The sequence below is a fragment of the Perca fluviatilis genome, chromosome 5 (genome assembly GCF_010015445.1).
Source record: "Perca fluviatilis chromosome 5, GENO_Pfluv_1.0, whole genome shotgun sequence".
In the NCBI taxonomy this organism is placed as follows: Eukaryota; Metazoa; Chordata; class Actinopteri; order Perciformes; family Percidae; genus Perca; species Perca fluviatilis.
Genome location: NC_053116.1, coordinates 14,940,559 through 14,957,656, shown reverse-complemented (window position 1 = coordinate 14,957,656; position 17,098 = coordinate 14,940,559). Strand labels below are relative to the sequence as shown.

General features: G+C 43.3%; 1 protein-coding gene across 8 annotated transcripts in view; it reads left to right on the top strand.

The window, feature by feature from the left end:
* LOC120559456 (nuclear receptor coactivator 3-like) overlaps nucleotides 1-17,098 on the top strand; it is a 65,603-nt gene that overhangs the window by 34,234 nt on the left and 14,271 nt on the right. For 6 of the 8 annotated variants that reach the window (XM_039801140.1, XM_039801142.1, XM_039801144.1 and 3 more), the window contains 5 exons: nucleotides 4,378-4,465; nucleotides 13,122-13,229; nucleotides 14,034-14,194; nucleotides 16,266-16,366; nucleotides 16,470-16,644. In XM_039801140.1, coding sequence (XP_039657074.1) covers nucleotides 13,141-13,229; nucleotides 14,034-14,194; nucleotides 16,266-16,366; nucleotides 16,470-16,644 — 526 coding nt within the window. In that variant the 5' untranslated portion in view covers nucleotides 4,378-4,465; nucleotides 13,122-13,140. Of the gene's footprint in view, nucleotides 1-4,377; nucleotides 4,466-11,301; nucleotides 11,417-13,121; nucleotides 13,230-14,033; nucleotides 14,195-16,265; nucleotides 16,367-16,469; nucleotides 16,645-17,098 lie in introns of all 8 variants that reach the window. The other 2 variants (XM_039801141.1, XM_039801148.1) reach the window with 1 other exon arrangement.

Genomic DNA, 17,098 nt, shown 5'->3' with positions numbered 1-17,098 from the left:
AGATCTTGCTCAAAGCCTTCTCTATCTTTTTTGCACTCCACTACTGTAAGTCAATGTAAATGTAATTAATAAGCATAGCTACCATGGTGTGCATGTCTAAATTGTAACTTACTCTACATACTGTATCTATATATTTGCCCCATATTGGACCAAACTGAAATAAATTAGCTTTATAGGCTCACAAAGTCAGGTAGCACAAGTTTTGTCAATAGTACACTAAGTTAATAAGTAAAAATAAGAATATAAACAGAAATAAAGCATTTGTTTGGACTAGCGGTGTGTGTGCACAGTGATCCCCTCATTTTTTTGATCTTCAAACATGGTCTTACAGTATTTGATACTCTGTGAATTCTAAGAGAAGAAAATTGCCTGTTTTATTACATTGAGTGTCTGCTTGTACTCAAAACAGATGTTGCACCGTAAAGTAATTTTAAAGTGGCCTTGAGCTGTTATTACAAAACCCTAATGCAATCATTTTTCTTTCATTTCTTTTTACGGTTTGTTCTTTCTGAGAAATTAGTTAGCTGCTTGTGTGACTTCAGATTCACTGTCGTGTACTTTGACACTGTAGCGTGGTGCAGTGTGCTGTGAGTTTGGTTTCCTCTACCTTCTTGGAATGGATGACTCATGTAAACGCCCGTTTCTTTTTTTGAATATGTAAATGCATGTTTGATGGCAGTCTACAGCAGACACACCCTGGATAGCTAGATGAGTTTTAAGTTTTAGACCTGCCTGGCCTGTTTCTCGCCTGAGCCAGATGCTTTCCCTATGCTTTTCTTCATCCTCAACCCCCTTCTTATCCCTCTCTGAAGCGTAAAGTTTGAAGCAGCGGGCTGTGTGCTACGATAGCCCTAATTGGTCTAAAGATGGAAAGTTCACGCTCACTTTATCACTGATCTAAGAAGCCATTTGTTTTCGATGAGTGTTTTTTTTTTTTTTTTTTTCAAGGGAGGCTAGTTAAGAACAATATAACATCAAAGCGCTATTGAACAGCAAAGAAAAGGGTTTTGGGATGATGATGATGGAGACAGTGGAGAGACTGGTACTTTTTGTCCGAGTTGAAAAGCAGCGCTCTGTCTGGTACAACTTCATTTATGACGGAGCGGGGTAGCTGAGAATGACTCCCCTCTTTGGTACCCCCTCGTCTGAGGAGGCCAGCTTTGGACTTGGAGTTTTTTTATTAGCCTCTGTGGTCTGATTTGTTTAAGGGGTGGCGAGGTGCCAAGATGTGGCTTGGCTCCTATTTTGCCCCAGTGTGAGTGCTGGGTTTGTTGGAAGGGTCTGGGTGAAGCAAAACTAAAGCAGAGTTACCCAGAGTACACACACACACACACACACACACACACACACACACACACACACACACACACACACACACACAATGTACTTTTATGCGTTTTTCACTGTGCCGTTGTGTATGCTGGCCAGCACGCACAATTTCCCTTATTCACAGTCATTACAGAAGACGAACACATGGAGAGAAAAATCCTGTTGTAAAAAAAGAGAGACAGTAGGAAGAAGGGGGTGAAGAGAGGGAAAGCTTAAAGCTCACAAAGAAACAACTAGTGGATGTGCCTGAATTCCATTTGCCTATCTATCAGTCGCCTGAAGATGTTTCTTAAAGGGGCAGATTCTTTTGGCTGGACATCAACGCTTTTTTTAAAGGGTGTGTTTAAGTATACGCAAATAAAAAACATTTTAATGTTCACAGGACTGGTTTTTGATAGTCAGGTCCATTGGGGATCCAGTTCCTGTTTGGCAAAATACTTTTCTTTTTTATTAGAAAAGAGCAAGCAACTGGTACTGATATTTGATATTTGATCGATATTTGGGGGTTTAAAGCAAAGAGACAAAAGTTTTCTATGCCCTGGTGACAGACTGCACCATCAGATGCAGACCTTTGAGGAATACATTTTCAGTCTTCTCAATAATTTAAATAAGCAGAAAATTTGAACTTGGCTCAACTTTTGCTGCAACACAATGTGATCTGGCAAGGCACACATTCACAATTTGCGCCACATTTCAACTGTTTTCCCTCAAGATCACAGCAATTAAAGTGAAATGAAGGTGCAGTAATCATACAGCTCTACTGTATGTACACAAACATTGTAATACAATGAAAGAATCAGTAAATGAGACCTGTTCACTTACACAGTAGTTTGTGGATTTTTTAAGCAAATATTTCCATAAGTTCCTTTCAGTTAATGTGAAATGCTGTTTTTCCTGTGTTTGACATGCATTTTCTCTGCCTTCACTGCATGATTTTGCATTGTGTTTGGCTGATGCGGGCAAATCAAGTTTATTACCAAATATCAGCTTTAACAGAGATTTAATTTTAAGTGAATAATATAAGGCAGCTTAGAAACAAAGGCCCAGGAAACACTGATTCTTCATCTGTGAGTTTTGCATTATCGTAACATGGAAAGGGGAAGCAATCCCTCCAAACGTCACAACAAACTGACCACTGAGTTAAATCAGCTTCTCTGACAGTTGTTTATGCTCGTATGGAGAATTGTCGTTGAGATGAGATCTCTGCCACTTATAACTGTTGATGATTTACTGAGCAGCTCAAGTTCATGAAGTTAATGGCTTGCACATCCTCTGTAAAATGTAAACTCTGGCTGCATCTTTATTGCATCCTTTAAAGTGTGTTTCTTTGACAAGAGGAAGCAGTGTAAGATATTGATTGTGTTGCTCAAGTGCATCGAGCAAACATTCATACAGTAAAAGGTTGTTAGGCACTTTGGTGTCGAGTAATTGAAGAGTACAACGGACGTGTTGAATGGATGAGAGCGAACTGTAAAAAGGCCTCTGCGGTGTGAGCTTAACATTTCTTCATAGACTCAACCTCTGCATATTGGGCTCATTCACACTGCTTTTATATTCAAGGCTTTACGCCGGTATGAGCAACGCCACATGCTGTTAACTACCATTTTATTCGCTCTGATTTTCACGGCTGTTTCAAAGTGAGCACAAAGAGTAGTAATGATCGCACTGACGGCTCTCTTGTTCCTGCTCGTGCACGGAGAGGAGAACTACAACACCCCCCTCCAACTTTTGCAAAAAATGGAGTCCGTTACTCTTTGTCACAGCTGAGCTATAAATCCTTCCCACTTCAGCAGTTGTTCTCTGGCTCCATTTTCCCCCCCTTTCAATTAATAGGAAACACATCGGTTGAAGGAGGGTCTTTGTTGGTGTGTGAGAGTCCATACATCACCTAAACTAGAGCACCCACCCCCCCCTCCTCCTCTGACTTCTTCCTTCTAACACACACACACACACACGCACACCCCAACAGCCCCCATCTGCTCCCAATCATGGGTGCAGCCAGCGGTCAGGTCGCTGACGGTGAATGGCGCACTAACACACGCTCACACACACTCTCACACACACACAAATGTAAACATACACAGCATAGGCACGCTGGGCATGAGGTCAGCCATACAAACACGCACACACTCATGTAAGCGTGTTCAGATATTTGGTTGTAAACGTGCGCTCTGACACGACGCTCTCACACATACCGGTAATAAAAAACGAAAGTAACCTACATTTTATCTCTATCACACACACATTCAGGCACAGTGACAGATGAACATGAGACATCCTGAAAGCGTGCTTCACTGATGACAGGGTGTCATGGAAACGCCCAGCGTTCTCCATGGTTACGCACTCTTTACCCCCACGGGTTACACTCTTATGATTGTTCAGACAGAACACTTGAGCTACTACAACAACTCAGCGTGGCCAACACACACCCACACACACACACAATGTTTCTTATCAGGATCTAAATGGACACAAATTAGCCTATTATGTGCTTTTGGGATTAGAGCGGTGATTTAGCCTAATAGTTTGTTTTTGTAATCTTGCTCAGAATCCACAAAGCATGGGAGATATTTGCCAATAAAGGCTTGATGTTTAAATTCAGTTGTATGGATCAGGAGTGCACATTTAGTGGAAAAGCACTTTCTTTTACCTTTTTATAGCTAGTCTGAGCGGCTGAATTGTGGATCTTATGCTGTCGTCACTTTCAGGTTTCTACGGTTTGGCTTCTTGTAAAACTTGTGTCTCAACATCCCTTTTTTTGTGTGTGTGTGTTCAGTTGGTCTGGCTGTGGCAGCGGGTGTATATGTTAATGCTAATGCACGGTGTGTTTTCTCTGTACGTGTGTACCCGTTATGAAGACAAAAGCACATAGCAAAGGCACGGCTCCCTCACAGTTCCTTCTGCTCATTAAGCTGTTAATGCAGCTTCCTGTGCATGTGTCTTCAGGCCGCTGATTAATAATGCTGCTTGTTATTCATTAATATCACCATAATGAACATGCACTGTGTGTGTAAACTTTTTCTTTTTTTTTCTTTTTTTTCCCTCCAGACTCCATTGACCAGCCCACATAGGACCACACCCCCAGAGAGAGGGGAGGGGGGATCTGATCGTCCATCATCTCGGGCGCTGTCATAAGGTGGGCTAACATCCCATATGGTTGGCATGGTAACAGCCTGCTGGGTTTAGGTTGAGCGGTTTGCCAGAGACAGTTTCTTGTTGTTGCCACATTCTTGCAACATCCTCCTGACCTGAACACAGAGAACAGTTTGTGTTCTCTGAAGCAAATGTATTATCAAGTTGTTTTGTGTTTAAGGCTTGGATTTAGGAAGGTGGAATAGTTTCGGAAACAAAGAGGGTTGAGCAGAGGATTTTCAGGCAGATGAGAAAATGAAGAGTAGGAAGGCAGCAGGGAGAAAGAGGGAGAAATCAAATTATTCTTTTTGCTCTACCTGCCACAGAGGCTGAAAGAGAGCATTCATCTTTTACCCTTGTCTGCAGGTGACAACAACAACACACACACACACACACACACACACACACACACACACACACACACACACACACACACACACACACACACACACACACACACATACAGTAAATGTGCCTAGACTTAACCAAACCACACTCTCTCTTTCGTTCACGTGCAGTCTCACACATGCTTTTGCAGACACCCTGCCATTGCACAGATAGCAGGAGTGATTGTGTGAAGAGTGAGGTCGGTAAGAGAGGAGAGAAGGGAGAGTCGAGTTCCAGGCAGAGGAGATACTGGACATGATTAGGAAGAAAACTAGAGAGGATAAAGATGAGGAGGGGCAGGCAGCTCCTGGGTTCTTCCACAAAGAGTTAATGAAAGAAAAGAAAAAGTCTATGTTCACCACAGATAATGTTAGGTGACTGGCAGGTGGAGCTCTTCTAAGACTTGGATGGGCATAAAAGCATTTGTTTCTTTGAATAAAAAGTCAAAGGTACATGCCTGTACAGATCAAACACGTGGAGAGTCTCAGCATTTTGGTGAGAAACAGCCAATCGCAGAACTGAAAATTCAGTTGCAGCAGAACCTGACAATTACCCTTTGTAGAAACCTGATGATACCTTCAGCAGGTTACATCATTTTCACTTTTTGGATTTTGGGTCACTTTTGAATTAATTCAGGAACTGTGGTGCAGTGTTTTGTTCCCAGCTGAAACAAATGAATCATTTTGACTTTTCTTTAGCTCTGATTCATGTCTCTGCCTGGCATGAATCAGTCTCTCCCAGTTCTGAGTTGGACCAAAAAAGGTGCCGGTACTCTAATTCAGCAGTTGCATGACATGATCATTGACATGCGTCTCGGATATTTTTAAACGTATGTCTTGGTAATATATCACTTAAGATATGTTTTTGTATGCATTTCATTCTAATTAGCCACTATGATGTGGGAAATTAGATTATTTTATGTTATTATTATTATTATTATTATTATTATTATTATTATTATTTACTTGATTTAAGTTGACTGTGGTCTGCTACAATTTACTTAAAGAACCTTTTTAAATGCAAGTGACCATCCAAATCAAGACTACATAAAATGTAGGCTTGAACACTACATTGATGAAATATTCAGCTGTGATAAGGTTTTGTGTAAAGCTCATTTTGTATGAAAACATGCAACTGATTAAGACACAGACATTAAAAGAGTAGCTTCTTATTGTATAAGTGGGGCAGGGGTGGAGAAGATTAATTGAAAGTGGTTTGAAGCGTGCGCTCGCGTGTAACTCAGCAAGTCTGTTGTCCAGCTGCGCACAATCTCGATTTCTTTCACAATCCTCTTGTCATAATGTTTTTCTGCCACAAACCCAAACGTTGCCTTGGCTGCATCTGCCATATAACGCTGCGGCTTGCTGGTCTTGTGTGTGGGATTTGGTGGCCGTCGGGGAAACCGGATTATGCTCCGGCTGTGGGCTGTGCACTGGATCACAGGTGTCATCTTGCGTCGGGCGGTGGCATAGTAGTCTACTCCAGCTTTTTTTCATAGAGTGCGTTTGCATGGACATGAATAACCCGTTTATGAGGCTTATGATCATATTCGGGAGCAATGAGCAAAGAGAAATCATTTTTTTTTTTTATGTTGCATTGCAGACCTATCTTCACTGCGCTGTGATAGCTCTGGAGAAAGCCGGCGAGCCTGAGTGGTCAAAGCAGCGACTGCAAAACGGTTTAATTTTCTTATAAATTCTTCACAATAAAAGCCCAATAAAGGTCCCTAGTTATTTTGTTATTTAAAAGCTTTTATTATGAAGCAGCAAAATCAGGAAATGTTGAGTCTTTATCAGCTGTAACTTAACAACGACTTTTATAAGCAAACATGAAATATAAAATAAAGCAGACACAACAAATGCACAAGACTTTTAAAAACCTCTCCCCCTCCCCCCACCCTCCCCCTCTCCTGCACAGGTCCCAATGCCCGTCAGTAGATTGCTTATTTCGGCACACAGACAGACTTTGGGCAGCGCTTTTTCATTTGTCATGATTCAGAGGAACAACTGACATTTATATTCACGAACACACACACACACACACACACACACACACACACAAACGAGCCTAGATGCAAACGGAAATTATGTAGGCTACGTGTTTATTTGCATATAGAGCGGGGAAGCGAGATCCGATCACAAGTGGTCACTCAAGACGCATTTGGAGACCCATTCTGCTGCCAGGTGGGAACACACATACTTAGAGCTGTCCACATGTGATCAGATCACTAAAACCAGGTCAGAACAGGCCCAAAGACATTTCAGTTGCTTCTTCAATGAATTGCAAAATGTATTCTACTGGCTTAGAAAAACCTAAATCGGCAGAATCAGATCAGACGGCAAACTGGGAGCCAGTTTCTTCTTCATCCTTTATAAAGCAGTGAAGACTGTCCATGGCATGAGTACTCCAAGCGAAGCAGCTTGTGTCATGTCACTGGTGTGAGTTTACATGGCCAGGCCAGGGCAGTGTGCCTCTGTTTTGTCAACAGAGATTATGAAAGAGCCGCTGGCAGGCACGCAGGTAGGCGGGCGAGGCGACTGCAGGGCTATTTGCATCACACTCGCCCTACTTACTGTCACCTCCCCTCCCCCTTTCTCCCTCCCTCTGCCTTCCTATCACCTCCTCACTTTTGTCGCCAACAACCAGCAACCTTGCCCAGACCGCCCTGCCTTCACAGTCTTATCCTCCTCCCCCAAAAAGGAAAGAATGGAGACGCTTGTCAAACAAACACACTGGAAGTTTGATGTCAGTTAGTGCCACAGTTCTGCCATCTCAGCGTTTGTGAGGCGGTGAATGAACATACTCAGCCAACCGCTGTTTTACACAGGGAACTAACCATTTCTTAGGTTTTCAATAGATTTTAACATCTTTCTGTTAACCTTGAAACTCTCTGGTGATGCTTGGACAGAAATCAACCTGCCTGTGTACAGACTAAGATTTAACACAGATTAAAGATAAATCTAGATGGTCTGTTCTTGCTAATATTTCCTGTGCACTCTGTTGTCTGCTCTCAGTAGCTCTTTCTGACACATTTTTGTTTGTTGCATGGAGCTTTTTTCTGCTGTGACTCACTGTCGTGGGAAGTCTGTCGTCTCTCCACTTTGTCTTCCAAAACCTCTTTTTGCTTTCAGTTTTTAGAAGCATTTATATTCTGCTAGTGAATTACTTTAACTCACCGGTGTTATTGAAGCCCTGCTCTTCTTATTGCACCTTATTTTTAATTGTGTACATTGAAGTATATAAAAAAAACACACATTCAGAGTGAAAAAGTACCGTACAGTGCACACCCCTAGTTTTAAAAGATGTCAAGAATGATATAAAGTTATGTTGGAAATTTTCTCCCACCTACCAAAAACTAAAAACAGAACTAGTTTAGTGTTAAAATTTGAGAAAACAATTGTTATCTGATTGATATCCATGGAATTATTAGTTAATATTGAATGTTTAATCCACAAACTCTATTAAACTTTTACAGAGTTACTGTTAGAAACAATAAAATCTCTTTGCAAACTTAATTTCCTTTCGCTATAATCAAACATTTTGTGATATTTCAAAGAAATAAAAAATAGATAAAACAAAACATAATTTCTAGAGACTGAAATGTCACATGCAACATAATGATAATTTTGCTACCCATACAGGCACAATAATAACCTGAGCAGCACTCTGTTCCTGTTTTCAACTTTCATCCATTTCTACTGTATGGAGGAAATTAAAAAAATGTCCAGTAAAATGCTTACATATATAAACAAATACGAACAAACCTTCCGAATATCACACGACACCACAAGTGTTGTGCCTCTGTCCTCTGATGTCTGTAAGTTAGGAACATTTATGTGAAAGACACCTATGTTTGAAAGACAAAAAGCTGTCACTTTAACAGTTAAATGAGGCCAGCAATGTTACATATTCCATGTAGGGCCAGGCGATATAACCAAAATCTTCTATCCTGATATAGGTCAATTCATATCTCGATAACAATATATAGATCACAATTTAACATTTTTTCTGGTGATTCAATAAATAAATAATCTACATGTTATAACTAGATGGTTTGTACTCCTGTGTAAATTAAATACTTGACAAATGAAAAGTACGGAGTATTCTCTCATTTCATAAAGAACTTTAGTGCAAAATGAACATAATGGGCAAGGATCAGAACGTGAAGCATCGTCCAAGTGATGTAAATATTGCTGTACCGCAGTTTGGTGTGTGTTTTTCGACATTGCGATAGAAACAATATAGGACAATATATACGATAGACATATTTTAAAATTGTTTTGGCAATACTGTATATTGGGCAAGATACTGAACCCCAAAATACCCCTGATGGCTGTGAACGTTTATCTGATGAGCAGGTGGCACCTTGTATGGTAGCCTCGGCCACCAGTATATGTAGTGTTGAGAGCTTTGAGTGGTTTCTAAGACTAGAAAAGCGCTATATAAATGCAGTCCATTTACCATCCATTAACCATTTAATCACATAAAACTGTGTGGTAATGTTTCTAATGATTCTAAAACCAAAACTGCAATTTTCAAATGAAACTCCCCTCAGGTATTTCAGATAGCATTTTCCGAGAAGTTTATGGTCAATATCAGTATCCTATTGAATTATCGCCTAACCCTTATTCCATGTTTGAAGAGCGGTTTAGATAGACACTTATATTTCCTGTATGCAAGAGGAAGGTCAGGGGGTCAACAAGAAGTCCTCTTCATCAAGGGGATATTTGTTTGTCCTGTAGCATGTTAACCTAACTGGGATTGGATTGCATGCTTTCTAGTTTATGAGGTGAACCGTTTCCTTTGGTTTTGCCATAAAGTCTGTGCTTCCCCGGTGAGCAATGCTCCCACTGGGCTTCAGGCTCCATGGTAACCGGCAGGCTGCTGTCCTGTAGCAGGAGTTTCACATCACCCCAAGTGATGCCACAGCACTGTTGACCTGTGTGATCCTCCTTTCACACCCGTCTAATGACCCGGAAAATATGTGGGTCAGCTGTCAGCATGAAGGCAGTGACCCCTTGAAATCGCTCAGGTCAAGATCAGGGTGGAGAATCGGGTCAAAGTTAGTGTGAAAGTTCCAGAGCTGTTTACCTGCATGGGTACACTACACTCACCTGTACATGTCAGCAGGAGAACAGAAGACTCTCCCATGACGGCTCAGTCTTTGTCCTGTTCTTATTTGTTTCTCCGGCCGAGCCACAAGCAGCTGCCGCTTAATAAGCACTCTGATTAACAGCTTTCCGCTATTGTCACTGGCCCTGATTAATGCCTTTGAGTCATCTTCAACTATATGATTTGGTCTTTATACTTAAATAAACATGCAGCTGTTTTGGAGCCGAATGGCGTGGGCAATATGTTTGTTTTATGTCTAGCTCTTAGCTGTGGTGTCATGAATGATGCCTTCCTTTCCCACTGAATTTCCATACAATTGTTTCCATCTCAATTTTCTTTTAAGCTCTTTGTTATCATGCTAGGCGTGCTTCCAAATGATCAGGGTAAATGTTAGGCACAAAAAGAAGGTGCATGAGAACTAAAGTGTGTTTCCATTATGTACTCTTTTATTCTGTATGTGTTTGGACTAGTATTTCCAGCAGAATCCTTCCTTGTTGCTGCTTGGATTCTTAAAGAGTCCTTCTCTTCACATATAACAGTATACTGTAACTATCTGCTATAAATGGTCAATTCCTTGTATTATTTATGTATAAATGCAAGGAATAAAGGTGTTAATTTTCATGCTTCCCCTGTCGACATATGTGTTGTTTTCTTGTTTTCATCATCATTTTGTACATTTTCTCAATATCTTTTCCACCTCAGCCAAGGCTTTTGTGATTTCCAGAGTTTCATTTCAAATGTTCTTATTGCTCTAATTCAAAATGTTCCTTATCAAGGTGTAGAGAAGCTAAGGTACTTTCTACTTTTTGCTCTGCACTCACTCTCTCACACATCTACTACACCTCACTCTTTCTCCCTTAAATTGTCATCTTCATGCCCATCTCTCCCTCCCTCTCCCTCTTGCTGCCCTCCATACTGCCATCACCCGCTCCCATTTCCCTCTTTACGCGTCTCATTCCCACTGCCCCCTGCTGCTATATTGTGCCCACCACAGCCCCGCTACCTCTCTGCCACCAGGCCCCACACTGCCTGTGGCGTGTAATTGACTTTCTCCCTGCACTGGAAAAGCGGGCGGCCCGCGCCAGGCTGGAGGTGACCCATTTCCCTGGGGCATTCAGCAGCCTCCTAATCAACCATTCTCTGGGGCCGCCTCATTCACTCTGCAATTAGAGCAACTCCCCCTTTGAGAACTCCATCAATAGGCTGCCAGGCAGGCGGGCTGGATCGTCTGAGGAGCAAAGACGGAGTTTCACTCAAACACTTTGCTTTGGCTCTTGGCTCCGTCTTTGTACCTCCCCCTCTGCTTTTTACCTCCTCTGCTCCTTGTCTCCCTTGTGGTAGGTTTCATCAGACAACAGCAAGCGGGGGTTTTGTCTAACGATGAGCAGCAGACGGGGGAGGCAGGTAGACAGGCACACAGGGAGGCAGACAGGAGGATATGCGAGAAGAGACGCAGGTAGGCAAGCAGACAAAGGCAACGAGACAGTCAGGCAGACAGTCAGATGGGAGGTACTCGAGGGAGAGATTAAAAGAGAAATTTGAAAGAAACTCAAGCGGGAGGGATTGAGCAAAAGGATCGGCACGTCTTCAGAGCATCTCTTGCTTTAAGGAGATACATGAGTTTTCCCTGTTGTTGTCTTGCAAGGGAATATACTTGTGTTTTACCTGGTCTTGAAGACATGCATGAAAGCAAGCCCTCACATTGATTCTGTCTCAATAGGAAGGTGTGTTCACTTCTTGTTTTTAGCCGGATACCATCCGGATACCATCTTTGTTTGCGAGCCAAGAGCGCACGACTGAAGATTAGAATGGTCTCTATCCAAGAACAAAAACAAAATAGGAACGTAACCAGACGTTTTCATGAACTGCTCTGAACCCACAAGAAGAAGCATGAGATGATGGTGCATGGTGATTAAATAACAGGCCGGCATCTCTCCCCTGCCGTTGGCCTGATTTGCTATGCAGGAGAGGCAGTGCTCTGGTCAGAGGATAACCATGTAATCAATGGAATGAAAAAGCTGCTCTGGCTGTGAAGGTTAAGAGGAGTACTGGAAGCTTTCAACCCACTCTGTGCGCCACACATGCATTCAAAACGCACACCAGACAGTCTGAATGTTACATATCCTCTAATTCCTCCCCTTTTCTTCTCCTCTTACCTGTTCTCCTTACCTTCTGTCTTTCTTTGACATGCCCTTATCTCTCTTTCTCTCAGCTTGCTCCCTCCTACTGCCTCCGCCTCTTTTCTCCGCTCTGATTGCCCCCCCCCCCTGTATTATTTTCTTCCTCTGCATTTCCTCTGTATATCCTCTGTCTCCCACTATATTTGTGCTCTCTCTTTCCTTCATTTACTTTCCTCTCTTCCCTCCCTTCCTCCATCCTCTTTTCCCTCCCTCCCTCCTACCTTTCCCCAGTGTCAGCTGCTGTCACTGTGGCAAAGAAACTGACCAATCAGAGCTTACTTTACAGCACCGGTTTCTCCTCCCTCCCTTATTTCTTCTGTTCCTTCTCTTCATCCTCCTCCTCCTTTCCCTCCTCCTCTTTCTCCTCCTCTTCGCCTCTTTTCGTCCCATCTGCCTCTCTTCCCCACAACCTTTATCAGTTCACTTCCTGGAGACGAAATGTGATGCATTATGGGAGACAGACGGCTGTCTAACTGGGTTAGTTGTGCGGCGTGGCTTATCATCAGAGACACTGCTAATCCTGTGTGTGTGTGTGTGTGTGTGTGTGTGTGTGTGTGTGTGTGTGTGTGTGTGTGTGTGTGTGTGTGTGTGTGTGTGTGTGTGTGTGTGTGTGTGTGCGCCATATGAGCTGATGAACTCGTACATGCACACACACATAAACAACCACACATGCTTACTCTCTTTTCTGAGGAGGCAGACGAGACATGTTTATGTTTGTCAGTCTCTGCCAAGAGAATACGATTTGCATGATATAAGCATATTTTACTCTACTGTATACTATTCTGCACTGTACCCACTTTACAAGCTGCCTCTGTATTGGTTATTTTTGCTGAGTTCAAAAGGACAATTCCCATGTCTTCTTCCCTTCACAATTACGTGTAAAATAAGAGCTGAAGGGCTAAAAGGGACTATATAATGCCTCCTCTGCCTGTATTATTCCTTATTTATACCTGTGTATGTCTGTGTGCTCCTTCCTCTCAGGTGCTGATATGTGTACACGATGAGCGGACTGGGGGAAAACTCCATGGAGCCTCTGAGCTCAGAAAACCGGAAACGCAAGCTCTCCACTTGCGACACGCCTGGTCTGGGGTGAGTGTGTCTGATCAGCATGAGAGAGAGGAAATGCGGGAAAGTGGGCTACTAGGTCAGTGGCTTCTTGAGGCCTGGCCATGTGGCTCCTTTCTGTGCTGTGATGAGTAAGAACCTAGATGTGTGCAAAAATATGAGAAGATTTTGTACGTAGACTGAACTTCATGATTTTAAAAAAGTTTAAATTAAGTTTAAAATCTTCTCTCACCATGAATTTGGAATTAATAAAATACAACTACATGTTGACTCCAAAACACAAATTTATAGAACATGTCAGGCACCATAAAAAGACCAAGAAAACTCTTATACTACACAAAAGAGCATATACATAATCTACAGTCATAAAACAAAGTGAGACATTGAAAAATACGCCAATTGTGCCAAGAGTTGGATGTGAAGATTGATACTGCTCTTATGTCTGTACAATAGATATATAGCCAACAGCTGGTTAGCTTAGCTTAGCATAAAGATTGCAAACTGTTCTGTCCAAATTTCTCAGTAATTAACACGTTATCATTTCTTTAATTCGTACAAAACCCAAAATTAAAAAATGACAATTTGGAAGGTGCAGCTTTCAGGAATACGGTAACTGTGCTCCAGCTATAATAAAAACATCTGCTGGAATTGTTTTGCTGGATAAACTCTTAAAAGGCATTTTGCCCAAAAGGCAACCCATTGCTTTTTCAAACCAACTACTATTGCATCCATTCTGCATTGTTTTTAAATAAATGAACAGAACTGACAATTTGAGAGAAGTGGAGTAGCATTAGCTAAGCTTTAATATTTGCACATTGCCTTCTGCAGGTGTGAGAGGAAGCGACGGGAGCAGGAGAGCAAATACATAGAGGAGCTGGCGGAGCTGATCTCTGCCAACCTCAGCGACATCGACAGCTTCAACGTCAAACCAGACAAATGTGCCATCCTCAAAGAGACGGTGCGCCAGATCCGCCAGATCAAAGAACAGGGTGAGTGGACACAGTTGTCTCAAATCCTGACGGCTGCTACAGTAAGAGCTAGAGCCAGACAGGTCAGATGGGCTGGTGAGAAGGGTGTGTTGGAAACATTGGAAAAAGGTGATGAGGAGGAAGAGACAGCTGGACACACACACACGTGTGCCTCCTCAGAGCCCAGGTGCAAGAACGAATCAGTCATTCATCTCCAGCAAATTTCACAGCCTCAACTGTTTTTGTTTGGGAGGAAATATTGTGTGTGTGTGTGTGTGTGTGTGTGTGTGTGTGTGTGTGTGTGTGTGTGTGTGTGTGTGTGTGTGTGTGTGTGTGTGTGTGTGTGTGTGTGTGTGTGTGTGTGTGTGTGTGTGTGTGTGTGTGTGTTTCTGTGTGTGTGTGTGTGTGTGTGTGTGTGTGTGTGTGTGTGTGTTGGGCATGCACAGCTGTGTGCTGCCCTCGCCAGTGGCTGTTTAATTGGACGTTTGCAGGTAATCACATGCCCATCCATTCTGCTGAACTGCCAAATTATTAGTTCTGTTACAGCTGCCATTGTCATACTTCTGTCTCCTTTATGCTGCGGTCATTTCCACAGTGAACAATTTAAAAAGCTCCAGGCTCAGATTCTTGCTTTGCAGATGCACCGTCAGTGCAGAATGGACATATTTTTACTCTTGCATTCAGACCTGCGTGTCAGTATACATTTTTCTCCATTCAAGGTGTATTTCACGAGATCAGGGGTGAATTTTGTTCTTGTGTCTCTGCTCGGCTCAGCCAGAGTCTGCCACCTCGACAGGAAGGGGAAGAGGCTACAGCTGGCCCTGACTGGCTGCTGACAGGTTGCCATAGTTACAGGAAGTGAAGACAGAAATGACATGGGCGTTTAGACTTGTCTCTCTCTTTCTACCTGTTCCTCACTTTCAGTTGCTCTTTCTGCCAGTCTTCATATTTGCTCTTTTCTCCAACAATCATTCCTGTTTTTCATCTCACTTGGATGTAATGTACTCTGCTCTTGCATCTTCCTCCTCTTCTGCTTCCCCCCTCTCATCTGTATTGCCGCACCATCAGTTGCAGCATTTCCAGGTTTGCTTCCAGCATCTTAAGATATGGAGTGAACTGATGGAGTGCAGCCTCTCTCTTTCTGTTTCACGCTCATTTTGTTTATGTCCATTCTCTTTCCTCTCCCTATTTCTTTCAGTCCTTCTCTCCCTAACTTCACAGTGCCTGGATATAGGCAGCAATGGCTTTTTTTCTTTGTGTGGGTATCTGTGCCCCTTGGGAGCTAATCAGATAGAATGATTCCTGTAGCCGAGCAGCCCCCGCCTCTTTCTCAGACCAAGCCCTGCATTAATACAACAACCCAAACGCCAGCCGTGTTCTGTCAACATCTTCTTCATCCACATCCCTCTAGTTCAGCTCCGGTCCTTCTGTATGTCTCTCTCTCTCTCACTCTCACTCTCGCTCTCGCTCTATCTCTATCTCTATCTCTCTGTCTTTCTTCCCTCTCTCAGCCTCAGCCCCTCCATTAATTCAGGTGCCTCAGCTCCTGCCCCTGCACCATTACAGCTTCCAGAGCCGCTCTAGTTCTCTCCCGCGCTCTCTCCCTCTCTCTCTTTCTCTCTCTCTCTCTCTCTCTCTCTCTCTCTCTCTCTCTCTCTCTCTCTCTCTCAATCTCTCTCTCTCTCTCTCTCTCAGCCCCAACCTACCAGACAGTCCCTCAGAGTCTGACACTGAATATAAAGCAAGAGGACGGCTGCTACCTGCTCCACATGCTCCCAGCCCTCTACTCCTCCTGACGGGCTCCTCAGAGAAACCTGCCTCCGTCCTTCTCCCTCCTCACCTGTAGTTTTAAATTAAAAAAATATATATATTTCAAAGTGAAGATTGAGAAACGCTGCCCCCTGCTGGTGCAGTTAGAATAGTGAATAACTGGCTATTTCCTCTAGTTTCAGGTATCATTGCTGTCTCCTTGTGCTTTTCCTTTGCGCTTTTTTATGCTTCTTTGTAGGTAGCTGGGCTTGAAATGGCTGTTTGTGGTGGGGTTTTTTTGTAATGCATTTTGTCTCTTTCCCCTCCCTTTCCTCTCCTGCAGGAAAAGCTTCATCCAACGACGACGACGTCCAGAAGTCAGATGTGTCCTCGACAGGTCAGGGGGTCATTGACAAGGACCACCTGGGGCCGCTCCTGCTGCAGGTTAGTCCAGCGCTGCACCCCCGGTCGATCGGAGAAATATTTATTGAAGGTTTGATCAGCCTGTGACTGTGCGGGTGGTGACTTCCTGTCTCTGTGCTCTCAGGCTCTGGACGGCTTCCTGTTTGTGGTGAACCGGGAGGGCAGCATCGTGTTTGTGTCTGACAACGTGACGCAGTACCTACAGTACAAACAGGAGGAGCTCATCAACACCAGTGTGTACAATATTCTTCATGAGGACGACAGGGAGGAGTTTCACAAGAACCTGCCCAAGACCAACAGTGAGAGAAACACACACACACACACACACACACACACACACACACACACATATACACACTCACAGGGAAGCTGCACATCTGCTCAGAAGTAAACCCTGCTTGACATCTTCCACAGGGCCGAGGTCTAAAACAAAGTTTGAGAGGTTACAACAACTCTGCGCGCACACATCAACGTAAACTCACTCACTTATTTATTCATGCTCCTCCATTCTTAACTCCTTCTCTCGCTATAATGAGGAACTCCTGGGAAGCCTGTTCATGTGCATGAGAGCTTTTCAGAAAGACACACACAAACCTGACAAAACCCACATGTGCACGGGAGCACCCACCCACTCGGTGCTAAGCAGGCAGAGCGTAGCGCAGCTGTCAGTCACACTCAGTGGTCCAGACAGTGTAAAACAGGCCTGAGCTCTATTCAGATCCCATGGCAGCCATCTGGAAACTACTTACTGCT